At 39.6% G+C, this 26562-nt stretch overlaps 1 protein-coding gene across 1 annotated transcript; it reads right to left on the bottom strand.

Annotated features, from left to right (window-relative positions):
* cd81a (CD81 molecule a) lies at nt 1–26562 on the bottom strand. The gene is made up of 8 exons (XM_026293897.2): nt 26383–26562; nt 19251–19365; nt 8914–9011; nt 8715–8789; nt 8146–8262; nt 3920–4018; nt 2344–2427; nt 1–2053 (listed from the first exon to the last, which is right to left on the bottom strand). The coding sequence occupies exons 1-8, from the start codon at nt 26446–26448 to the stop codon at nt 1991–1993; spliced, it is 717 nt and encodes a 238-aa protein (XP_026149682.1). The 5' UTR covers nt 26449–26562; the 3' UTR covers nt 1–1990.

Here is a 26562-nt window from a genome sequence, read left to right as displayed (position 1 = left end):
TATTTGTAAAATACATTTAATCCCTTTATATTTGGGCAAACCAAAGTCTAGAATAGTACAGAGGGGTTGAGATTTAAGAGGCAGTGGGTCCTGAGCAGCAGTTGTCAAATCCAAAAGGCAGCAACACAGACAGAACCGTGAGAAGCACAGCTAGTATCCTCATCATGTTGTCATATTTATTTTTGAATAATTTCTGGGGAGAAACTAGCTGCTGCCCCTCGGTTGGCACTGCCACTAAATCGTCCACCCTTCTTTCCTGATTTCTTTGATGACGTACCAGACAAAGATATCACATTACAAAGAGAAAAAAGGAATACATTGTCTTTCTACAGCCTTCATTATATTCATTAGTACAATATTTTAGAAGACACTTTTACTGTTTCTTAGTTTAAGTGTGAGATGTTAACAAGACAAAGTTTTAGTTGAGGAACGCTGTGATATAATGGAAGGTTACACAAGATGATACGATTTTAATGTCTGTTTATGGTGCGAGAAACTTAGAGCGCTGCAGTGCCGTGCTGTTGTACATTATCAATGGCAGCTGGATCTTGACGAGACAGACCATGGGACAAAATGGTGGAAAAGCTTTCTGATCAAAAGGCAGTAAAGACTGATTTATGATCAACACTGTAGCTGTTAATGTGTTGGCCCTCTGCCATGCAATTAGCCTGAGACTGTTAAAAAACAAACTTGAAGGGAGCAGACACAAACTCTTGAATGCGTTTAAATTCTAAGTTAATACAACAGACCTGAAAAACAGAATCAGGAACTTGTGAAACTGGAAATTGTAATACTAGACATCAAACATGACTAATTAGAGCCAATCACCTGCTGGGTCTTCTTCATATTTAAAGTGGCACTGGTGATATCATCTTCTTTTCAGTAAGAAAGCAAATAGGCACAATTTATAAAATGTCTGAACATGCATTTACTGTCATATGTCCATACTCCATGTCTGAGTCGCAGCTCTATTCAATTTCACAGGTTTTCATGACATTGTGTCCCTCCCTTCTCTGTATGTGCACACAAATACACTTGCTCAGCCAATTACAAAGCAACATAAGCAGGACGGCATAAAGCTTAATGCAAACCCCTGGGTGTCCTAGACCTGATGTACTCCTTTCTGGCCTTCCCATGGGCATCTATACTTACTGCTGTTGTCACATGAAATAACACTGAGGAAAATGAATAGGCTGGGAAGCTGGAGACTACCATGACAAAACTTGGTCAGATGACACTGGACCTAACAAGGCAAGACAGATTCACAACAGCAAACCAAGGATCTTCCTGCTGTTATCATGCACTTCCTCTACAAATAAGCAAAAGTCAGTCCATTCCCCACAGAGCTGAGCAGCAGCTAATATGTGGTCTGTCAACAAGCACATGATGTGATCACCTAAAATTTGGTTTCATCTTCCAAGATGGACGGGGATGGGCGACACAATAAGGCCAACAGCTTAACCAGTGCTCACATACTTTACGCCATCATCTGGTTCAGTCTAGGACAAGACAAACAAGCAGAGTGCAGGACGAATACGTACTGTAATACAATATTCATGCTCAGGCAGTCATAAAGCACTGTTAATATATATACTTATATACAGTTTATACATAAAACAGTGAAAAAGCATCCAGAAAACCAAGGATTAAAGAGCATGTTCATAGGCATGAAAGCAGTAAACAACTAATGAATCTCAGGACTGATGAATGCAATTCCTATGTGATCTGTGTGATATATTGTAATATCTACATATCAGGTTAGGATAGCACTGTTCAAATTTGAGTAACAGCATCTGTGACTAACAAAAATTCATTGACAGTGTAATTAAAATGCTCAATGGAGGATGGCTGGCACTATCTTCTCAAAGAGCTGACTAAATCCAGCAAGCAAATATGTGACGTTTCCTGCTTATAAAAGAAAAGAAAAAGAATGAGACGAATTTTGAGGTCATCCTTCCTTCATTGGCGAGTAAGCTGGCAGCCCATCGCTTTAGTACACTGGGCTGTTGCGAATCCCACAGCACAACACCATGCTAAAGATCATCTCAAAGATCTGGAAGAATGAAAAGTGAGTCATTACTTTAGATTAGCATAAAACAGGAAGAAGGTTTTAACAATACATTTGTTTACACCAAATAGTAATGTAGAGAGCTGCATGGAACAACACACAACTGCGTGTCAGTTTATTAGGTCAACCAAAACTAACGCAAGCTAATACGACCATCCTGCAGTAAATACCACACTCTGGGAGGTTTTTGGCCTCCACCAGGTTTCTGGATAAATCTGATGGAATCAATGTTGTTGAAAGGTTTATGTTCATGATGTGCAGCTTCATGTTCTCACCATAATAACTGCTACCACCAGAGCAGCGATGCCAATCAGGTAAATCTTATCTGAGAACAACATCTGAATCCTCATGTGGCAACTCTGCAAAGAAAAACCATCAAAACAAAAACCATGAATTCTTTTTAAAAACACCAAAATGTCCTGCTGTGTGTGTACTGAAAAAATCTTTTACTTTGGCTTCTAACTATTATTCCACAGTTATTCCTATAACCAGCTTCTTTGGCTGCAAACTCTGATTATCTTGTTTTATTGTCATAACTGTGCATCAGGTCTCAGTCAACAAGTGAGGTTTGATTTGATTGATTGGGTGTAAGAATTATGAGCCAGTTTCCAAACATTTTCGCAACACAAGACACAAAACTTCAGGTTTGCAGAGACTTCAGTCTAACTGCAACACACCCGGGTATAATGTGTGATGAAATTTAAATAATCTACTAACTGCTTAGTGGACTATTTGCTCAAATGCTAAAAAGTGAATCACAGATTGTTTAGAGTCTGGAAATAAAATGTAAATCTGTTTAACATTGCAGACACAGTGACTGTAACTATTTTAGCATAATATGTGCTGTACACATGGTGGCTGAGTGGTTAGCACTGTTGCCTCACAGCAAGAAGGTCGTGGGTTCGCATCCCGGCCTTTCTGTGTGGAGTTTGCATGTTCTCCCTGTGCTTGCGTGGGTTTACTCGGGGTACTCCGGTTTCCTCCCACAGTCCAAAAACATGCATGTCAGGTTGATTGGTGACTCTAAAATTGCCCGTAGGAGTGAGTGTGAGTGTGTGAGGTTGTCTGTCTTTGTGTGTCTATATGTGGCCCTGCGACAGACTGGTGACCTGTCTAGGGTGTACCCCTGCCTTCCACCCGAGAGAGAGCTGGGATAGGCTCCAGCGGATCCCCGTGACCCTGAACAGGAAAAGCGGGTATAGAAGATGGATGGATGTGCTGTACAAATATTATTATGGATAGCTAACATGCCAAATTCACTGTCAAACACTTCTTAATTGACCTCAACCATGTGATTTTTCTTCCAGCTTTTGTTCTAATTTAGTTAAGGCAACAACAACAACCACTTGGTTAATGACAGAGAAAGTATCCCTCTTACTTCAACACACTATTTCAACATGCAGTAGTCAGCTGGCCTAATATTTCTTACAGACATTAGTCAGAAGCAGTGACTTTCCAGAGTCTTGTCCAACAGCAGTTTCTTAACTTTAGACCAAGTCTTTTCTGTTGTGTGTAGATTAAATAGATGAGATAAAACCTGTTAGTGATTTTAAAGTGTGTTGGAAAGAATGTTTTTGAACTTTTGTTAAACTCAGACTAGGTGATTTGAAACTTTGTACACATTTTAGAGAAGTATCAATTTTCTCATGTAGCTTTCAGCAAGACATTGAATAAGCCCCGAAACACTCCATCAAAAATGACTATGACACAACCTAACTGGTACCACAGTAGAGCAGAGCCACAATGGAGTTGCTTTTTATTCAGCTCAGTCTGACCACAACATCACAACACAACCTGTTTGGTCAAGCTGCATGTGGTGATAAGACAGTTGAGATGGCTGATTGCACTTACAATTAAAGTTCCACTGCTGGGGCAGAAGTTGGTGATGCCGAGTGTGTCTGTACCATATGTCAGAAAAGTGGTCCCCTGGCCTTTACCACAGCAGTCCAGCTAAAACACAAAAACAACACAGGGATAATAATGATGATATAAAAACATTCATGGTGTTCTCTGTTCTCTTCATACTGCTCATACAGAAATAAAGTAGTCATAGCTCACATTGTCAGGTTTCCCATGACTAACTTATATTCTGCAGGAAATCTTGACTGTGCAATTGTTTTATTTTGAGTCACTTGCAAACCTGCTGCTCTGCTGAAGGTTCCCAACTACCACATGATTCCTCCAGGGATTTTACTATTTATTAGTGGGAGAGCTGAGCTCTCACACTTATGTTATCTTCGCTCTTTATTATTATTTCGCCCTTTTCTTCGGTCGCTATCTTCCAGACGCTTTGGGCTAGAAACTCCGTTCAAACTTCAAAACGTGCATCTTTCAGAGGACTTTTCTGCTATTACTTTTCTTCTTTTTATCTTTTATAGTTTTTCTTTTATTCAACTTTTTTCACCTTTTTTTATAATGGTTTTCTATGGAGAAAACTTTCAACTTCCATGAAACTTTCCTCTTTATTTGAGCTTCCCAAATCGTCATACTTTGGGCTAGAAACGTCATTTCAACTTTAAACCGGTCTAGACCCTTTAAACTTTTAGTCTGTAAGTCAGCTTCTTGATATCTTTTATACTTTTTGATTTCTGGCTGATTTCTAAGCTGTTTTTGCTCATTTTTCAACTTTTCCATTGGTGTGTATTGCAGAATCCTCTAGCAGGCTAGAGCGGGTGACGTCATCGCTAGAGCGGGAGAAGCTGTTAAGTTTATGGAAAATTTTTCTCTCTAACTCGCCGTCACGGCCACAACTTTGACTCTTCATACACCATTTTCTCAAAAGTAGTAGAGATTTTTGTCCTCTTTCAGGCAATGCTGTGCTCATTTTGCTACGGTTTTTCCGCAACGTGGCCAAACAGACAGAGAGTGACTGCTCAATCTCTCATTCACTCCCATTCTAAAACAGCTACGCATTTTTGGGGAAGAGCACAAACGAAGGCTGTTTCTAACTCGCCACCAATCGTTCATTTTTTGGAATATCTTCACAAAAAGTGGATCGGTCTCTTCGTTGAAGCCTCCTGACACTGTTAGTGAAAGAATTACTTCGATAGGTCTTATAGTTTTTCTGTAGTCCTCCATTTTGTGAGGTGACGTTTTGTTAGCGTCTCATTCACTCAGCGTGTGTAAAGCGCTGTGTCACTCCCCCTCCCACTCTGGGCTTAGGTCACCATAGCAACAGATCAACACAAAGCAGTAGCTGAACAGAGCAGCTGTCTGTGATTGCTAATTAGACTGACTGGCTGCTTAATGTCAAAGCCAGCTAGCCTAGCCCCGTTAGCTGGTGTGGAGCCACCGAGCTATATATATATATATATATATTGGCTGCTTAAACCCGACTGGCTGCTTAAAACCCTCTGGGGTCGACGCAAGCGCCGGCGCGTTTTGACGCATCGTTTCCTGATAAGGCCGAAACAAACTGAAATTACTCCGTCAATTCTGATCGTACAGATAAAAGAAATCTATTCAAATCTGTAAAGGGTCTAGTTTTAGTGGTATACCATCATAATAACAACAAAACGTTGTGCTTTTTTTAAAAAAAGAAAGCCGACAGGGTGCGATCTCTGCCTTGTCTCTCTGCCATTTCTCTTCACAGACGCGTAAATAAAACAACCAGAATCTCAGCGAATACTTGGATCATAAAAATAAGAATTATATGGCTAGAAAGCTTGAAATGTTTTCTTTTGAGTGAAAGAATTCAAGTCGAAAACAAATCATCACTTTTGATTTAATCCGTATGAACGTAAGGAGAAGTCCGTTTTTTCCCGTCTCACCTCATTACAGTAATGCGGTCCCGCCTTGTTCACTGTTCACATGTAAATAATCTCAGGTGAACCAGGTAAATATGTGCACACCCGCGAGAAATGACACAAAATATCAAACTTCATCATAGAATTTACTCACTTTTTCTGCGCGTTTGGATGATAGAGCGTCCCGGACGTGAAGAAGCGCTCCTTATATTCCACACAGAGACAAATAGTTTAGCTTGTCCTCAGAGTAACAACACTGATTTTAACTCAAATGAGGATCGTTTGGCTCCTCATTGTTTTGTATTGTGCTGCACTAATCCGTCCCATCTACTTTGACTGAAAGGCTCATTATGCGCGTCTTTGTCTGGTCGTTCAGTGCGTCTTTCGTCTTCTCAGGTAAATCACATGTTCATCTGACTGTTCATCCTCAGACACCACAAGACACTCTTGCATATGACCTTTCTGGACAAAAAGTGTCTTAGAAAATTTAAATCAGTGTATTGTTTACTGTGAATGTGTGAACAAGATGCCTTTCACAACACTGTGAAGTAAACACTTTAGCCTACAACATGCAGGTCTCCAAAGTCTTGTGAACCAATGTTCTGTTTGTGTTTTATGGTCTTATTTCAGTGAGTAAAAAATTGTAGCCTTTCTCTAACCATGCATAACCACTTTTTTCTCAAAAACACAATCATGTTTAAACTTGCTGCTCACATATTATTGCAGCCAATTTTGTGCTGATTACAGTGTTATCAGACTTCAGACAATATGTTTAAAAGACACTGAAAAAAGCACAAATGTCAGGACATGTCAAAATTTGCCGAGGCCCCCAAAACCCCCTCAGACCCCAGAGGGTTAATGTCCACTGCTGTTAGACATGGAGACTATTGTTAGTGTGGGCCATGTTGGAGGCTATGTCCTCCAAACAGGATGTGACACACATCATTGTATTCTTTTTTCATACTTCTTTCACTCCTTACCAAGCACTTGGCTCATGGCAAATTGCTTTAGGCACCATTGTTGGCCATGCTGTCTTCAGTAGGCAGGCCGTTCACCCCCTTTATTTGATTATTTTAGTTCCTTAATATTCCTTCTGTCTTTCCTCACCTTTCTTTCTCACTTTCATTGTCTTTCAACCCTTTCTTATTCATCGTGTACTTTCTTATTTGTCTGTCTTTTTCTTCAGTGCCCCTCTTGTGAGTTCACTTGATAAAAAGCTTTGTTGATTGGTGTAACAACTGTCTAAAGCTCAATATTAAGAAAACCAGAGAACTGGTGGTGGACTTTAGGAGGAGCAGGAAGACCCCAGTCCCTGTCTCCATCCAGATGCACTCTTCAAGAAAGGACAGAGCAGACTGTTCTTCCTCAGGAGACTCTGTTCCTTTGCCGTGTGCAACAAGCTACTGAAGACGTTCTATCAGTCTGTAGTAGCGAGTGCACTGTTCTTTGCAGCTGTGTGCTGGGGAGGTGGCATCAAGGCTGGTGAGGCCAACAGACTAAACAAGTTGATCAGGAAGGCAAAATCTGTTGTTGGACTGGAACAACAGACTGGAGGCTGTGGCAGAGAGGAGGATGGTGGACAAAATCAACTCCATACTGGACAATTCTGCCCACCCACTTCATGAGGAACTGTGGCGAATGGGAAGTTCATTCGGCCCCAGACTAATTCCTCCTAAAACCAAGACTGAGAGATTCAGGAAGTCTTTAGTAACAGTTGCAACAATTTAATTTCCCCTTGCGGATTAATAAAATACTTCTTCTTCTTCTTTTCATGGTTACTTCCTGCCTTTTTTCTTTACTTTCAACTTCATTTTCCTTCCTTTTGTTTCAACTTCTTCTACTTTGTCAACTTCTTTGCTTCCTTGGCACTTTTTTCTTTCCTCACTTTTCTTTCTTACTTTCATTGCCTTTCAACCCTTTCTTATTCATCCTGTACTTTCTTCTTTGTCTGTCTTTTTCTTCAGTGCCCCTCTTTTCATGATTACTTCTTGCCTTTTTTCTTTACTTTCAACTTCATTTTCCTTCCTTTTCTTTCAACTTCTTCTACTTTGTCAACTTCTTTGCTTCCTTGGCACTTTTTTCTTTCGTCCGCTTTTTTGACTTTAAAATATTCCTCGTATTTTTGTCAGCGTATCAGCTCTCCCACGTAATTTCTTCCGAAATTACTTTTTCTAGTTTTGACATGTGCACCAACATTACTGAAGTGAACACCCAATGTGACAGTTTTGATAAAATATCTATTGTCTTTTCTGTACTATTTTACTTTCATTTCAATATCATTTAATGTCATTTTGATAAATAGAAATTATATAATTTATATTGTGTTCATACCGTCTCATGGAAGGCCTTGAGCACAGTGCCAGCAGCTTTTTTCTTTTCGTTTTTGAGGCTTTCTGTCATGGCGTTGTCATACACATTATCATAGAAGTTGATCATTTCCCTTGACACCTGCAAAGGAAAGTGCATTCTGAGTATTCGTGAATTGCTTTGTCCTTGCCCAGCATTCAATAAAAACTAAGGCATTCAGACCAAAAACAACAACAAAGAACTTGTTGTGAGGTGGGCATGTTATGTCAGGAGGGCTGATACGACGAACAGATTACCATCAGCCTCCACAAACACAACGCTGTAGCGATGACTCAAGTGTCTTAAAAGAAATGGTGAGCTATATTCAACATTTCCACAGAAATTCCAATTAAACCAAAGTGGATTGTTGGCACACTCCTGCTGTTTGTAAAACATAAAACACTGCATGACAGCATAGAGTAATAGAATTGTACATCAATACAGACACGTGTCAAGTAGCCTACAAATTGTTCATAGACCTGAAAAGTATTTACTGTAAATTTGTGCTCAATGTTGCATGTGTATCTTAACCCCTAGTATTCTTGCAGTCTTACAGTGTCTCTGTTCATGAAGCCCCAGATTCCAGCTGCAACCTCGCAGGCGAACAGGATGACTAGACATGTGAAGAACTGCAGAAATGAAGAGAAACATCAGACAACAGGTCTGTTTAAGGATTCTGCTAACTCAGGTTGTACTTGATTACTTGATGTGACAAAATAGGAATTAATGAAACTAAATGTGACTGTGACTCACAGTTCCCAATAGACACTGGGACTCCTGGATGGCACCATAGCAACCAAGGAAACCAACGACCATCATCACTGCACCAACAGCAATCAGGATGTGGACACCTGGGCAAACAGACAGCGTAGATGGACTGGTTAGTATCAATGGCAAAACTTCAGGTTTGCAGAGACAACACATCCAGGTATACTCGAAGGCAAACTTAGCATGCTTTCAGATTCTACTTCTGAAAGTCAAGCAAGTTAATGTAAACCTGAGTTACTCAAATAAAAACCACAAAATCCATTGTGGCATTGAAGTTTTGCAAAAGCTCTTCACCCTATTAAAATATCTACATGTATGCAGTAACATGTGATGTACAGCAGGGGGTGCATCATTGTTTTTATGCCAGTAGAATAAGGTGAGTCATGTTCTTGTTATTTTCACAGGGACTTGCTTTGTATTTTCTTATACAAAGATCCTCCTCCATAAGTGAATTTTATTTTCATCCATGGCATAAAAGAGGTCCTGCACTTGTGTTTTTTTTTTCCTCACACACACTTCAAACTATCTGTACAGGCCTTTATGTGTTTCATGTGTTCTGCTGTCAGATGAGTGCAGGTTAATATTTGACTTTATGGAAGATGGAGAGAGTGCAGCATAGACAGTAAGACGTTTGACAATGTGTTCAACTGTCTCTACAGAATCATGTAATTTCTCAGCTCTACTTCTTAGTTCTATTAATCTTAGGAGGTTTATGGTTTCAACCCTCTTCCTATGCACTGTCTTTCCAAATATAAGAGCTGAGAAAAGCAGAAATAGGCCAATAAAAGTTCAGGTCAAAGGTCTGGTGTAGAGTGGGCCAGGCTAAAAGCTGGATAGAGAGATAGCACTGCAGAGGAGGAAGATATTTATACTATAGCTGTTCTTTGATTATATAAAAGCACAAATAAGCAATTTAATACAAATATTTATTTTTTCTGAATTTGTTCAGTAGCACTTTGGCCTTTGAAAAAGTCATTGCTTTATTTTGCAAAAAGTCACATCTGTTCTTCTGCTGTTCTTGGAAGTTTTGATAACTGAAATTTGTGCGTGTCACATATTGCAGTAACCTTGAAAATAAACCTGGCAGGTTAGCAGGCTTGTTTGAGTGAGGTCGTTGATTACTAATTACATGTGGTTTTGCAGCTAAAAAGTCTGGACTCATTTGAGAAGTCAACAGCTAATGGTGTTCAGGTGTATTTATGTGGAGGTAGTAACATGCTGAAAAATATGAGGTAGTATGAGATGAACTCTGTTGTTTGTCCCACACTGGGGAAATTCCACTTGTTACAGCAGTATATAGAACAAAATTAAATGAATTATTACTCAGCATGAAACTAACTCATTTCCTCAAACTGTCACACACGAGTGCTTTTTAACACTATTGATTCTGTTTTTCATGGTCCACAGTCTACTTGCTTAGAAGCTTCTGTTGAGTTGTGTAATGACTTCCTTCAGTTTTTTGTGGATAAGGTTGCCACTATTAGGTCTCTTATCTCACTGCCTGTTTCTGCTCCTTTTGTGTCTGTTCCTTGTCTTTTTTGTTCAATTCCAACCAATATCTATGTCACAACTAGAGGATGTGGTTGGCTCTCTGAATCCCTCAGGCTCCCCACGTGATCCAGCTCCCCCGTGGTTTTTTAAAGAAGTTTTTCCCTGTGTAGGCAAATTGGTCCTTAACATTATTAACAGTAGTTTATCGTTTGGTGTTGTTCCTTCTAATTTTAAGCATGCGGTAGTGCAACCACTTATAAAGAAACCTAGTCTGGAGCCATCTGTGTTGGCAAACTATAGACCTATTTCTAGACTACCGTTTTTTTCAAAGGTTTTAGAAAAAGTTGTTTATGCTCAACTGAAAGCGTTTTTGGATGAGCATGAGATTCTAGAGATCTTTCAGTCCGGTTTTAAACCACACCACAGCACAGAGTCAGCTTTAATTAAAGTTTTTAATGATATTTTTACTTGTTCTGATACTGGCGATTTCGTGGTTCTTATTCTTCTTGATTTATCTGCTTTCTCTGTGGGTCTTGCCAGCTTTGAATCCTCCTCTGCTTCCCTGTCCTCCGGGGTTCCCCAGGGTTCCGTTTTGGGTCCTTTACTTTTTTCCCTCTACTTGCTTCCTCTGGGTCACATCTTTAGACAACATGGCATATCATTCCATTTTTATGCAGACGATACCCAGGTCTATTTTCCATTGAAGAAAAAGGAGGGTTTCTCAATTGCACGTTTGCTCGCATGTCTTGATGACATTAAAGCCTGGATGGCGTTAAATTTTCTTCATTTTAATGAGGCAAAGACAGAAGTAATGTTGGTTGGCTCTAGTGCCTCTAGTGTATCTTCCGGTGTTAATCTAGGTCCCTTGACATCATATCTTAGACCACTGGTCACTAATTTAGGTTTCAAAATGGATAGGGATCTTAAATTTGATAAGCAAATCGGTGCAGTGGTAAAATCCGTTTTTTTTCACTTAAGGCGTTTGGCAAAACTACGACCTCTAGTGTCACAGCAGCACTTTGAGCTAGTAATTCATGCCTTTGTTACATCACGTCTTGATTACTGTAATGCTCTGTATCTTGGGGTTAGTCAGGCATCCCTTTTACGTCTCCAGCTGGTCCAAAATGCGGCGGCTCGTCTTTTAACTGGAACGCGAAAATACAAGCACATCACACCAATCCTGGCTGCACTCCACTGGTTGCCAGTGTCTTTTAGGGTTCATTTTAAGGTTTTATTATTTGTTTTTAAATCTTTAAATGGTCTTGCCCCTCCTTATCTTACTGAACTCCTTCACCCTTATACTCCTAGCTGCTCCCTCAGATCAGCCGACCTCCAGCTTCTTGAGGTACCAAAAACGAGGAGGAAGCTCCGTGGAGATAGAGCTTTCTCTATTGCTGCCCCAAGGCTGTGGAACAATTTGCCTTTGAACATAAGACAAGCCCCTACATTAGCTATGTTCAAAGTACAACTTAAAACCTATTTGTATACTCAAGCCTTTGGACCGGTGTGATGGAGTGATCATGGACTGTTTTTATTGTTTTTATTTTTTTAAAAACTTTTAACTTACTTAACTTACTCTTAAAATTCTTATTCATGTATGTGTGTGTATGTGTGTATATATGTATGTATATATATATATATATATATATGTAAATTCTTTGTTTTGGTGTACGGCACTTTGTGTCAGCTCTTGCTGTTCTTAAAGCGCCTCATAAATAAAAGTATTATTATTATTATTAAGAAAGCAGCAACTGGTGAAAGGAGCATTGTGTGAGCGTAAATGGTAAAGATTCAGTTGTATCTATTGGTGAGATTTCAGGATGCCACCTTCTGAGCACCCCTCACACGCCACCACACCAGTCCTTCAGTTTTATAACAAAACACAAATCTAAGGTTGTTTTTTTTTTAAATCACACACTAATGATAATTCTTTTATGAATATTACACCCATGTCTGCCAAATAACTGCACTAATTATTACACCTTTAATTTTAAAATGATCTTACACGATCTCATTTATGTATTTTTCCACTTTTTTTTTTTTTTAGATCATTAACTATTTCATTGTTTCTTTATAAATAACAATGGACACTTTGGAGCTACATAAATAAAATGCCCAGCTCAGTTTTTATCCAACTAAATCACTTTTTAGCATAGAAATATTGACGTCAGCAGAAAAACTGAAGTACGAATATTTTATATAGATGTCAGTGAGCACCGGGACATTTTCCCACTGTCTTTTTCTGTTCTTGTTGATCTGGGAATGCAGCTCTGTGTTGTGCCACAGCATCATTACTCCTGCTTGTCAGCTCAGACATAATTTGATTCTGGACCACTAACTGATCCCATTCCTTGTACACCCCACCCCATGCCACTTCTCCTACCCACAGAGCCACACACACACACATAAATACACCCACACACACTAAGGCTAATTTATAAATTGATTTCTTGGCAACTGACCAAGTGCTGCCTCCATTTCTTATATTGTGGCTCCCCAGGCTGACACAGTCCTCAAGTGATGTTTGGCAATCTTGATCTCTCTTGCCACGCCACCACTCATCTGTCACTCATTCAAAAATTGTGCTCTCAATAATACCATTTACTTAAAATTCCTCTCATGTCCGTCTTGATTTAATTTTCTTGTGGATCCTCTTCCAGTATGCCCTTCCATTCATCAGGCCTTCTGCAACTCCCTTACAATCTGAAGAAGAGCTGATGGATGACGTAACTCTCAAAACTGAAGCACAAGCATGAGTCATGATCATCAGACTCAAGACTCGAGGGTACAAATAAATAGACCACACAATGTGTTACAAAGTAATAATAAGTAGTAGTAAGAAATGGTTTGCTTTAAATTTCTATTAATATTAGATTTCAAATTTATCAAACAGCATCTGACCCTACACCCACACCATTTGGGGATGGGCAATTTTTGTGAGTTTCAGTATTTCATAGACAGTCACTTAGTGCAGCAGCTGTGCAGGTGTGTGGCGGTGGAAATATTGTTAGGATTAGAATGTTAACTTCCATGTACAAACAAGTGCAACACCAACAATGCCCTACATCATGTCTACACAGGAGTCAGTTAAAACAAGACAGCACAGCGGCAGCTTCAATCCTTCATCTGTGTCTACACAGCATGTGTTCAGGCACCACACTGTGTTCTAGAAGCACCCAGGGGCCAAAACACAATCAATGGCATTAAATGTGAAAACCAAAGGAAAACAGACTTGAAGGATTAAATACATCCTTCAGGTCACATTTGCAGGGATACAGTGTGATGGAAACATAGTGTTTTGCATGACCTGCGTAGTGGACTTCAAGGTGGACGGATAAGAAAAAGGCCGTATTAGTTCTCATAAGACAATGGATCAACAAAGTTAATACAATTTATAATTTGGGATGATCAGTACATGGTCTGTTCCAATCTATTGAATAGATAATAGGATATATATCTATAGAGAATTAAAAATCTATAATAAACATACACATAAAGGAACTACATCCACATATGCTATTGAAATTTAGTCCATTGTTTTTGTTTGTTTGGGCACTGCTGCAGATTCAGTATAGGACAGGTGTAACGTCCCTTAAAGAATGACGACAATATAACAACAAACCTCTAAATATTTTAACCCGATGCTTTTAGGTGTGTAGGTGAGATCATCCAACTATTGTTTATTATACAATCAAAGTGTTCCTTTCTGTGGCCTTCTGGTCCCTGTTATTTTTTGGTAGTTTATTATTAATACTGCAGTCCACCGGAGTGCGAGTGCCCAATGGCGTCCACTAAGCAGGGCTGTGCCTGGTTAAGAAGAAGAAGATTATTAATACTGCAGTCCAATGGTGTTAGGACATCAGTTTGACTTCAGATTGGGATAAAGAGAGTGGAAAAGGACACATAAATGCTTCTTAACCTGCAGACTAGAGATGTACCAAGTCAAGCCAAGCATTGGTGTTTGTTCCGACCCTTCACATGGAGCACGGAAGGGTGGGGTAAACTGCTCACACATACAGAGCAGAGTAGAGCAGAGCAGAGCAGACCACGGATGTTATTTTTTCCTAGATTCAACCACAATGTATCTTAGCCTTAAGTGCAACAAGATCTGCCAGTAATGGATATGAGTTATTTATCAAACTGCTGTTGAACAAGCACAACACAAACTTGCAGAAATGTGACATCTTCATTCATTTGCCTGCGGTTACCTCGCTGTAATCCCCTCACCACCACATTCCAGTGTAAGTGTATGTTTACACAATTATACGGTGATCGTGATGTTAATTATGTTTATGAAAATCAGCAGAATTTTTGCACACTGCACAATTCAGCTCATCCTTTCCACTCATCTTTAGAGCGGTGTTGTGTGTATGGAGACAACACTAAAGCAGCGACTGTTGGTGTGTTGTTGTGTTGTCAGACACAGTGTTGCAGCTTTTCTGATTAAAAAAAAAAAAAAACCAAGACCAAGATTAGTTTCCTCTAAGTTGCAACCACCATTTTTGTGGCTATAATGATTATGTAACATGGAAAGAAGTGAACCTTCAAATATTTTGCTATTGAAAAAACAGATTTAACTGAAAATCAATGAGTCAACAGGAAAGAGAGCGTCAAGTTTTAAAAAGAACCTCTTTGAAACCTAATTTATTTCAGTTGTACAAGACAAAAACACGACCATACTTTCCACAGCTTATTCAGCTGTAGTTTAGTTCATTTCTGTTGTTTTTTTAAGTTGGAATTGGAGAACAGACTACAGTGATATCCAGGGTAGTAGAAGTGTATGTAGGTGTAATTGTGTAAAAAGGCTAGAGACAGGTCACCAGTGGGTAACTGCGTCTGAGAGCAGTGATGGCGAGAGAAAGGAGAGAAGCAGATGTCGGACTCCATGTTAAAAAGTTCATGGTAGCAGGGGACAAAGACGGGAGGTGGGGAGGCTGGGCAGACAGAGATAGGGGGAGGGAGAGACGGACTAACGGAAAAATAAGAAGCAAGACAGCGCAACTTAAACACTAACCACAACCAGATGGGGAAACAATGGTGAGCAGTGAACAGTGGAGAGAAGAGGAGCAAAAAGAAAAAGAGGAAAACTTTCACAGCGAGAAAGAAACAGGCTGGGGCCAGAGAAGAGGAGGACAAGGGAGGGCCAGTGAGGAATTTTTTCCTATACCGACTAGACTCCCCCACCCCCCCTCGGAATAAGAGGGAGGCTTTATGCAATGGGTAGGATGCAGTCACTGCGGCTGTTAGAAAGTCTCCTTTTAGTTCCACTTTTTTCAGTGTGCAATCCCACTAGGAATGAAAACTTTAAGCACTGTCCCTATAATCGTGTCTCTCTTTTGTGTGCTGATTTAAGAGGTGACAGTGGCTTCATGAGTGCAGTCATCATCTGCCCCACTTAATCATAATTCATTTCACCCCAGTGTAATATCTCATTTCCAGGTTACTGAGGATCATGGCTGCACATCCTGTTCTGCACTAGAAGTGTGCACAAATGCACAAAAAAAACACTACAAATGACTGGACAATCAGCAGCTATTTAGTATTAATCACCTGTGTATTCAATTACAAAACTAAAATGACAAAAAAAAAAAAACATTTTGAATAAGGTACAGACAAGTCTCAAATTTAAGTCTGTTAATTATATATGTCGTCTTGCCTACAATTCTTGTCACCATTTTGTTTACATTAGATTAATATTATCTTCTGGTTCTGGGATACCAAAAAATCTGAGTTAGAAATATGGGGAGAATTTGTTAATTAATGAATGAATTAATACTGAAATATCAGCAATACGTGTGTTTGTTACATACACACTTTGATGTACAGCTGTTTTGAGTAGATGTGTGATGAGTGTGTATGTTTTTGTTCAGAGACCATCTCAATCTAATGTATAATCTATGGTTGTGAACTTCTTCCATTATATTTCCGGTGAGTGTCATGTTTGTGTATTTAAACCTACAACATGAGGCTGAACTCATCTTGTGATAATGTCACCGCCAGACAGATGGCGAGTAGGTATAAATATAGTAGAACTAGATGATACAGTAATAGTGTGTTTTTCCCACAAAATACTAAAACGAATATATTACTGAAGCTTGATATTTATTCATGGTACACACAGGCTAGTAAAGCATAGATATCAAATTTAAGAATCAGTTTCAGCTGGACAGAGCAGAAGAGTCAGCATATCTGCTCTGTTCTGTTGTTTTTCTTGACATTACTCCGATCTCCGAAATCCAGAAATGATATGTCACCAACAAATACTGTGAGAGCTCAGGTCACTATGAAAAATAACTTTTCAGCTTTTCACTAATTTATTATAAAAAACAAAATCTCAAACACTGTAGATACAGAGGTTAATAACTATTTATTAGGTCGTATGAAAGACCTTATATTTTATCTAACCTATTAATAATAAATAGAACATTCATCTTTATCAATAGGGCCTTATACACAGAAGGAGATCCACTTATTCCAATCATTAATAGTTAATGTGAACCTATCATTACATATATCACCAAGAAAATATATTGTTTTCGATGACATCAAAAGAAGTGATATGCCAATACTTGTTTTAATATACTGTTGTACTGTTCCAGTAGCATTTCCCTCACTGTATTTGTTTAAGTTAAAAAAAGCTAACCCTGTTTCATATCATGGTGTCCTTTGTGATGAAAGAATTTTCCAGCATATATTAAATGGCAAGTTTTATTTTGAAATTTAGGCCAGTGTCTGAACCTGTGAGTGAATAACCTAATATGACCTATAAACAACATAATGGCAACAGTTTTTGTTTTCAGGTTCAATTTCTAGCAGGAAAGTAATGTACAGTAAGTAATGTACTTCAGATTATCTGTCAGTAATAGGTGGAAAATAAAAAACGTAAAATGTCAAATAATTATCTGTGGTAAAATGTACAAAGGTAATCAAAGTAATAGTATACTGAGTACTGCAGTGATTGGCCTCATATATTATCCTGCCTGTAAACATTAGTTCCATCACACCAGTAGTACTTAGCCTCATATGTCAGCAACTGTGCTGTGCATCAGTTTATGCAATAAATTATATCCACACCATTTCAGCAAAACTGATCAGTATCAGAGTAATCTACAGCCCCTGTGAGGACTGTGCCAGAGTAATGTGGATCTTTTCACTTCATATTTTTACTCCTCAGACAGTTATTACTATATTTACGATAGTTATCTAAATTGTAGACAAATTATGCTGTGTTGTTGTTGATGAACAACATTATGACTGTTTTTATCATGCCTGACTGCAAACTGCATTGCCCCGTTGGATGTAAATAAAGTTCCTCTGATCTGATCTGAAAATTACAAGACCGCCTTCATTTCACAATTTCAATTTTGTTCTAAATTAATCATCAGTGCCAAGTCGAAACTCTGCTATTGTTAGGATCCACATATGCAGCTGGACAGAGAAACATGAGTGATATGTTATTTATAAGTAGTGTGGCAGTAAAGTTAAATCAGCACCTGCACACCAGTGCACAAAACACAAAAAGCAGCCACTTTACATATAAAGCAGAAAGCTGTACATTAACCAGGGGAAGTTTCAAGCTCCCACATAACTCTTAATACAACTTCTAAACTCTGTTTCTGAGCTGTAACATTAGAAATAGTCAACTAGATTAGAGATAATGTTTCTGTGCAGATAATGTCAAAAACTACATGCTAAGACAAGCTGCTAGGCCTGCTCTCAGAAGAACAACTTACTGAGATGAATGGATTATTGCTCAATCCCTTTCAAAACACCTCTTGTACTAACCACTGACCACAGTAATTTTTGACATGAGACTCACCTGTTTTTGAGATTGTAGTATCTCAGTGTTTCAGTTACGTTTATGTTCAACTGGAATTTGTTATTTAGAGAAGACATTACTGACTTTGTTCTCATTGTAGTTCTGTTGAGATAGACCAGTGGAGAAAGAGTAGTTAAGATCCTGTACTTTTTCTCATGTGTACAGTCTGTTTTCTGAGCCAAGAATAAACATGTTCGTTTAAGTCAAATGAGACTTGTGTGTTATTTCTTTATTTAGCAACGTCACCACCACAGCTGATCACTGAAATAGTTATGTGTAGGCTGACTGTTATAGGACAAGAAAATGTTTTAATAGCATACTTACAGTTAAAGTTTGGGATTATACAAAGTATTTATTGGCCACACAGTAGCCCAATAAATTTGAAACTGCCGAGAACTGGACATGAGTGAAAAAATGCATGCCTTGTACTACTAAGGACTACAAATATAAATCATATTTCCTGGTGGTGTCTAACATTTCCTAATTTGCACTGTTGCAACAACAGAAACACATACAAGACACCACCTAGTGTGCATGCTCTGGTGCTGGATGAGGCTGGACCTGGTGCTGAGGCTTGAAGTGGAGGTGCATTTATGAATGTCAAAAATTGTAGATACAAAAGCATGGAGTGGACTGAAAACAGAATTTCTGACATATAATGAGCATTTTAACGTATTTTCACCACAAGTTTTTGAACTTTGACATGGACATAGGGCGTCACAACAGTACATATGACAAAATCACAAAATAAACCCCTTTTAAAAGCGTTTCTCGATGAAAAAGCACCACTGCGTAACAGTGGTACGCCCACACTAAGTGGGCCTGCTTAGTGGAGGGCACTATTGTCATGCGGAAATAATGCAAATGAGCACAAATGCCAGGAAGAAACGCATCTTCTTCGTGTGATACAGTTATGAACTAGGCAGTTTATAACTCCAAACTGAGCAAGTGATTTTCCATGAGACAAAGACAGTGTGAAGGCAGAGACAGACAGTAGAGATGTGATACATACTTATGTAGAAAGTGTTGGGTGCTTGGGTGCCATCAAAATTGAGCTCCATCAGGTTTCCTGTCTTGGGTTCATGTCTCAACCAAAGGGCCACACCCAGGATTACACCTCCTGCAAGCTGCAACACAACACAAAACATGTAGTTCTTCTTCCATTTCATTTCATTCAATATGCACTACGTTGTTCTCATTATGTCTTACATTTTTATTATTTGTGTCATTTTTACATTTACTGGAAACAAGGGTCCCGAGCCAGGATGTCACAGCACATATTTGCATTTTTTTCTAACACTACAAACAGACCAGGACTCCCTGTTGGCAATCACTGCACAGAGAGTCAGAGAGTGTCTCTGCTGAAATAGTAAAAAACACTAAGTTTACCATCAGGAAAATTTGCCCATTTGCTTTCTTGCCAAAAATTGCATAAAAGAATTGACACCACTCAATTGACAAGCAAAGTTATTCACCCTCAGTTTGGTAAACTTTACAGTAATCCACTGCAAGAAAGCAACTAGGGAATTTCCAAAATGTCTCACTAAATCTTGGTTACTTATAAGAGGGTTATCTCAGCTTACGTCTGATAACACACAATGAATAAGGGAGCTATAATCTGCACCACTCCAGGTTTTGTTTCCTAACTTCCTCTGCTGACCAATTTCCTACGGGAAACCCTGCACATAGTGCAAGGTATAGCTTTCGTAAATGTATTGTTCCCTAGGATGGCTTACACTGACATACACCTTCCTGGGGCCTCTTGTTTGGCCTACGACAAAGAAATGCTGAATATAACCAGAGTTAACATTTACCTCAACAAGCACACAGGAACAAACCCTGTTACACACAGCAGCAGCAAAATAAACCCCTGGCAGGCACAGCAGACACCCTACTGCCCCACATGTGTGTTTTATAAACCTTATACATGAATGCATTTAAAACAGGGAATGTAGCCAAAGAGAATATCTAAATGAATCTAGCTAACAGTAGTTTCTGAGAAAAGATTTTAACCAAAACATGCTCAGCCGCCCCCACTCTCTCCCTGTCCTCGTCCTCTCCACTGAGGCCCATTCCAGAGCTCAGACCAGCAACTGCCTAGCAACCAGATCAACACCATAACTGGCAGGAGTGCAGAAATTCAACACACACACAGCGACATCAGGACCGCAGACTGACTACTGCCTGTGAGGGAACTCCCCACCTCCTTAACATGTGAATTACCCAAGATGAGTCACTGAAATGTAGGAAGGTTTAAATATATTTCTGAGAGGCTTTCATTTACAGCAGTTGTATAAATCTTGCATAGAAAGAGATAAACAACCACACAGCTACAAAAATCAGTATAATAGTATTGTTTTACATAGGACCATTGTTCCTGTAGGAACGATGTTTCCCTTCACTGCACTATATTCACTGTACGTGGCTGAAAGAACAATAAAAAGCCACTGAACCCGGAACATGGTCCCACAATAGCTACAGATTCAGGGAGTTGTCCAACACACAAACAACCCATCATTACTTTCTATGAGAACGTTTGTTGATCACAAATCCATAATATGTCTTTTGAGACATTATCAAGTTCTCTGGGATGTTTGAGTCAGGTGGATCAACCACAGATCTTAAACTATTTCAGACTAATTTCACAATAGAATCATTGAAACACATCTTAAGATAAAGTAATATTAGAGCTTTTTACACAAATATGAGTCTGTAGTTTTATTTAGAGATGAATACAAACAAAAGAAAGCTTGAGATTAAGCCTACATGGTTCGCTAAGCATCTGAATGTGGAGTATGTGTGTAATCAAATAAAATGTTGGCAACATCCTATTGTATAGGCTACAGTGAACATAATATACACTGGAGAGTGGAAGATTGCTGAGATAAGGTTGCAAGGTGGCAGAATTTCAAACCTTATTTAGTATGAAATGTCATGATCCGCAGTCTGGACTTCCTGTTTTGTTTTATTTTTGAGGATCATGACAGGAACTGGTTTGGTTGTTTTCAGTTTCTTTGATAGTTGATTGCTGATTTGTGTCACCTGCGGTCCTTTGCTTAAATAGCAGGGATCATGGGGACACAAATCGCCGGATTGTTTGTCGCCATACGCCAGTGAGGATTCACGCTTCAGCTATTCGTGTTCGGGTGCTTGACGTCTGGATTGATTCGGAGGAATCTCCAGTTTACGGCAAGTGACTTTTCATTCTTTTTCGGCGTCTGTTGTGTACGCTTCTTGAGGAAGTCAGTTAGCGTCCTGCACAACTGGGGTTCGGAGGAATCGCCAGTGTGCCCAGCGCCTTTCTGGTTTTGTTGTTTTGTCAAGAGGATACGGCTCGGAGGAGCTAGCTCTTGTACTCTGTACTGTTGTTCCCACGAAGAGGAGAAGACTCGACGAGGGGGACGCTCTCTCTCTGGTGGATTCTTATATGACTGTCCGTGGACACTAAGCAGGCACCTACCGGGATCTCCGCTCCGAAGGAGGTTCAGGTACGAGTACTGTCGCTGTTCTGTGTCTTTTCTTGGTTAACCTGGTTCTCTTATCTGTTTCCTGTTTTCCGAGCCTGGAGAGAGTCCGGCCTCTGACAGGCCACAGAGGGAACCATACGCCGTCAGATAGTGCTCTGCGGACCCGAGACGGACATATCACCTCCATCTCCGAGGACCAGCCCGGCGGTACCAGTACTGGCCGTCGGAGAAACCACCACCTGCCGACTCTTCTTGGATCATCACTCTTCACCATTGGCCTACAATTCACGACCCACATTTCATTCATTGTACTGCATTTAATAAACCTTGGTATACTCTGCTTCAGTGTCCTGGGTACTTGTGTTAGACGGGGTTGTGATCCATACAAATTGATACACAAATCATGACATGAAATTGACAAAAACTGACCAAATGCCTTGGAGTAAGCTGAACTGATTTCTTTGCATGCTGGCCTCAATCAGAACTGAGCTTATTTTCAACGACAACATTCTTCATTACGCTGCAGTTTATTTTGACTCAGGCCAGCGAACACCTCCCCGCCACCATAAAATTTCACTAGCACACCACATCCACAGCTGAAAACAGTAACCAACAAGTGTACTCCTGTTTGAGCTACCAGGACATTTCTGAGCACTAAATGTCTTAACATTACAGAATTTAAGATTTGATTCTTCATCTAGGTGTGGCTTTGCCTCATTTTCCATGACTAACACATTTTTATTGGGAACCATTTGGAACTAAAATAGTAAATCAGCTGATTAAAACCAGTAAACAAGGAAGTGGAAATGAAGATAAAACTGTAATTTAATTTGGACACATCCGATTTCGTTGAATTCAGTTCAAACATTAAAAAAACATTACTAAGAGAGCCAGGGTGAAAAGATGTACTATGTATTATGTAAAATAATGAATTTCCACCATTCAAATATGTGAGATCAGCATAGTCAAGTTCCTCTTTCAGTTTTGCCTTTGGTGTCTATTTCTGCCTGCTGCCCCGAGTTCTCAGGGTTGTAGAAAGCTTGGCATGCTGGAGGAGTGCAACGGGGGGGGTTGGGTTGTTGTCTGGAGTTCCCATAAAGCTCCTATACCACCACACACAGGATTCCCTGCCCCCAACCCGCATAGCCTCTTAACCCTCTCAGTGTCCAGTGTGATTTATGGCAACAGGAGGTCCTCTTTAAAAGACGAGGCCTCCAGAGCCAACAACTCAATAACTGCATATCACAGTCAAAGCAACTCTTCAGATGGACTGGACTTGTTCGCTCTGACAGATCCTCTCACACAGCTCTTCAGTGTTAAACTAAAAGGGCTATTGTCTTAAAAACAAAACAGGATCCAGAGGGATGCTGTAATGCACAATCACTTTAAGTGACTCTTCTGTAGATTAGCAGTGCTTCTTATCCATGGTTATTTTGCATTTCAAGTCACACACACATGCCCTACAGGTCATTATTTCCCATTTTCGTTTTTTTCATTATTATAATTTTTAAGAATTCTATTACTTTCTAAAAAACAGCTAAAAGTGATTTACACCAAACGTTTCCAAATGCAGAAACTATGACATAGTTATTTACCAATTAATTATTTTGGCCCTGATCTGTGAACCCTGGGTTCTTTGATCTAACTTTGATCGGCTCTTTATACTGACTTAATGTCAGGTAAATATGCATTTGGTACACTGAATTAACAGCTAGCCTACTTGCTGTAATCTGATGCCCCTTAGTTTTTACAGATTTGATCCAAATACTGGAGGTTCTGGTTAACAAATATTAAGACTATGCACCTAAATTTAAAGTTGGATCAGCCTAATGACAAGTATCCTCATGTCTTTCTTCTGCAGTTTTTCACCCAGTCTCCAGATGTCCCTGGATTTTATTTCTGTCCACAGACACTGACACTGCCCTGCACACCTGCACGCTCACTTCTCTTTATACATGTACACCAGCTGCTGGCCACATGTCCTCTACCTGATTGTCACCAGCTCGCCTGCTGGGATCTCACCAGTTTCACCCTCTATTGTCTATACTGTCTGCCAGTTTTTGCCTGCCTGTTCTTGATTCTCTGTATGTGTACAGACTTTGTCTCTTCCGTATTCCCCTGGACTGATTGGATTACCAATTTGTCCTTAACCCGCCAGTACCTGTATGCTGATATTGCCTTGTGTTATCACAGCCTTGACTGTATTTAAACCTGCTGGCCTGGTTTTATAATAATTTATTCACCACATCTGCCTACCTGTGCCTGGAGGGCCATGCAAAACTGGAGGCATTAAAAAGAGACGACAAATGTCCGACATTACGAAAAAACTTTGACACTATTATATTTGATACTGCTGATACAAGTATTATATTTGTTGATTAATTAGTCAACAGTAACTGCAACCACTTCCATAATTAATTGTTATGTATTGTAATAACAAGTCTAATCCTCATTTGTGATTTTGTGCTTCTCTGTCCTATGTATTTAATATAAGTCGGTTGTGTCAGACAAAGCAAAATATCTGAAGAATTGATAGTGTGCTCACTGTGAAACTATGGTTTTTTCATTGGTTTTTTAAGAAATCTATTAAGACAAGACAAACTTTATTAATCCCTGAGGGCAAATTTACACAGTCTTGTAGTGATAGTAATACATAGTAAGTAAGTAATAAAAGTAATAAAAGTAATCACTAACAGTCCAGTTCATATGGATTATACAGGCGAAGGTGATGTATAGGCTGATGGCAGCGGAGATGAAGGGTCTCCTGTATCAATCCTGAATTAGACTGACCCTTAACTTAAAAAATATATAATAGACAGATTCATCAGTAACATACAGTGTCATAAAACTGCACTTTTACATGGAGAAAATGTTGACTGCTACCCTTTAAAATTCCCAACACTGGCTTCCTGATTTTCTGATGATAATACTTTTAAACTGATGGATCTATTTGCAGCATGTTGACCTATGGGGTTAACAGCACTATCACATCATCTAATGTGTCCAGACTCTCTCTACACAGAGGCGATACCAGGAAGCATGATATGTACCAAGCTAATGACATCCCTCTTAGCCTCAACTGCACTTTGTGTTCAGGAGCAGATTTAAGGCCTCACAAAGTCGCTTGCATGGCCACAGACTTTATAGGGCACACCCATTATTTTTTGTTTTCTCCATTTATAGCTTTGTCCAACCTCTGCTTGCTATTGGGGTTGATATTAAACACAGCCCTGCACATCACATCATAGTAGGTAGTATAATTTGGGGGGAAAAAGCAGCTTGTTATATGATACATACATATCAGCCTTACACATTTGGCCAAAGGTGGGTCTGCATGGCAAAACTCAGTCCTCTTATTTATGTCAATGGAGCCAGGCTGTGGCCAACAGGTGTGCCAACATGCACAGGCAAAGAATTGAACTGGACTCAACTTTTTGTTGCAACGCAATATGATATCATATGTATGTTAGTCAATAAAATGCATGCAAGCCCACATTCTTAAAGCTATATTTCTATTGTTAGCCTTAAAATTTCTCCAATGAAAAATAGCTATTTGTGACAACTATGAGTTGTGAGAGTTGTATACTCCTGTGTCAGATCATTATAGACCACTGTGCAGTGTTTTGACATTCATATGCAATTAAATGGATTAAATCTTTACTCCAACTAGAGTTTCTGAATCATATTTCAATATTTCAGCAACAACACAATAATATGTCCTCCTTGCAGTGTATGAGGTTATTTTCTGTCTTATTCCCAACTTAAGCTTGTTTTCTTTCTGTTTCCCAGCAGACATTTGATCATCAGCCCATCAGGTTTCCTGACACTAAAAACATTTTGATTTAGGCTGTGACTGCTGAATTTTAAAGAAGCTAAAAGGAAAGCACCAAAAAAAGGAGGGCTATGCAGCAAGTCTTACTCATGAGCAGTAAAAGCTAAACATCCACAAATGTTTCCATGATCCCTTACAGGGCCTTGGCCCACCAAATGGAAACCATCACAGACACACACACACACACACACAGAGAGAGAGAGAGAGAGAGAGAGAGAGAGAGAGAGAGGCTATAAGTTGGGTGGAAGGGTGTAAAATCTAAACAAAGCCATTTTCAAAACCCAAGAAAGTCCGTGTCTGCTCCCACCCACCACCTGGGCCTTGGCACAGCAGAGCTCCAACCAACCATTTTGCCAATTGATCAGATCATTACATAATTAACTTTCTCCCATGGGTCTAAAATCTGACTGAGAAAGGGGACCGCGTGTTTCATGCCACAGCAAACTTATACAATCGCTTTCACTTGTGGAGACACGCTAATGTCTCCGTTTCATTTCATGCTGACCGAACACAGACGCGTCTCTCCTGCGGCATGTTGTGTCCAGCTCTAGGGAATCTATAAATCTATCCACCTCCTGAACGGTCTCGTAGTCATTTAACTGCATATACTTTACCACCACTTTATTTGGTGTGAAGAATTTCGCCATGATCTCCGGCACTGCTGTACAACCTGCCATATTATTATTCAGAAGGAATAATTAAAGATGTGAAATGTACTATTGATGTTTATGGATCAAGCATCGCCATCCTAGACGGACCAAAACCATCTAACGACAAAAGAGGAGGCAGCGCTGCGTAACGATGTGAAAACGCACATCGAGTGTATATGAAATAAATCAGCTTACCCAGAAGATGAAGTTGAAGAAGAAAAGCAGGTACTTGATGCATTTGGTACAGCCTTCGACTCCCATGGTGGTCCGTTAGATAGAGGTTTTCGGCCGAGGTTTCACAAGATGGTGCGGCAGCGGAGGTAACGCGTCGTGCAATGAGCTGTATCTCAAACGGGAATCCTGAGTACAGCTCTG

This window comes from Mastacembelus armatus, chromosome 3 (genome assembly GCF_900324485.2).
Source record: "Mastacembelus armatus chromosome 3, fMasArm1.2, whole genome shotgun sequence".
In the NCBI taxonomy this organism is placed as follows: domain Eukaryota; kingdom Metazoa; phylum Chordata; class Actinopteri; order Synbranchiformes; family Mastacembelidae; genus Mastacembelus; species Mastacembelus armatus.
This window is presented reverse-complemented; position numbering and strand designations above follow the sequence as displayed.

Bases quoted from the DNA above. Each gene is read 5' to 3' on its own strand.
- cd81a (XM_026293897.2), bottom strand. From the start codon at position 26,448: ATGGGAGTCGAAGGCTGTACCAAATGCATCAAGTACCTGCTTTTCTTC. The intron at 9,012-19,250 runs GTATGTATCACA...CTGTTTGCCCAG, and splicing joins ACCCAACACTTTCTACATAA to GTGTCCACATCCTGATTGCT. The intron at 2,054-2,343 runs GTGAGAACATGA...TCATTCTTCCAG, and splicing joins TGGTGGTAGCAGTTATTATG to ATCTTTGAGATGATCTTTAG.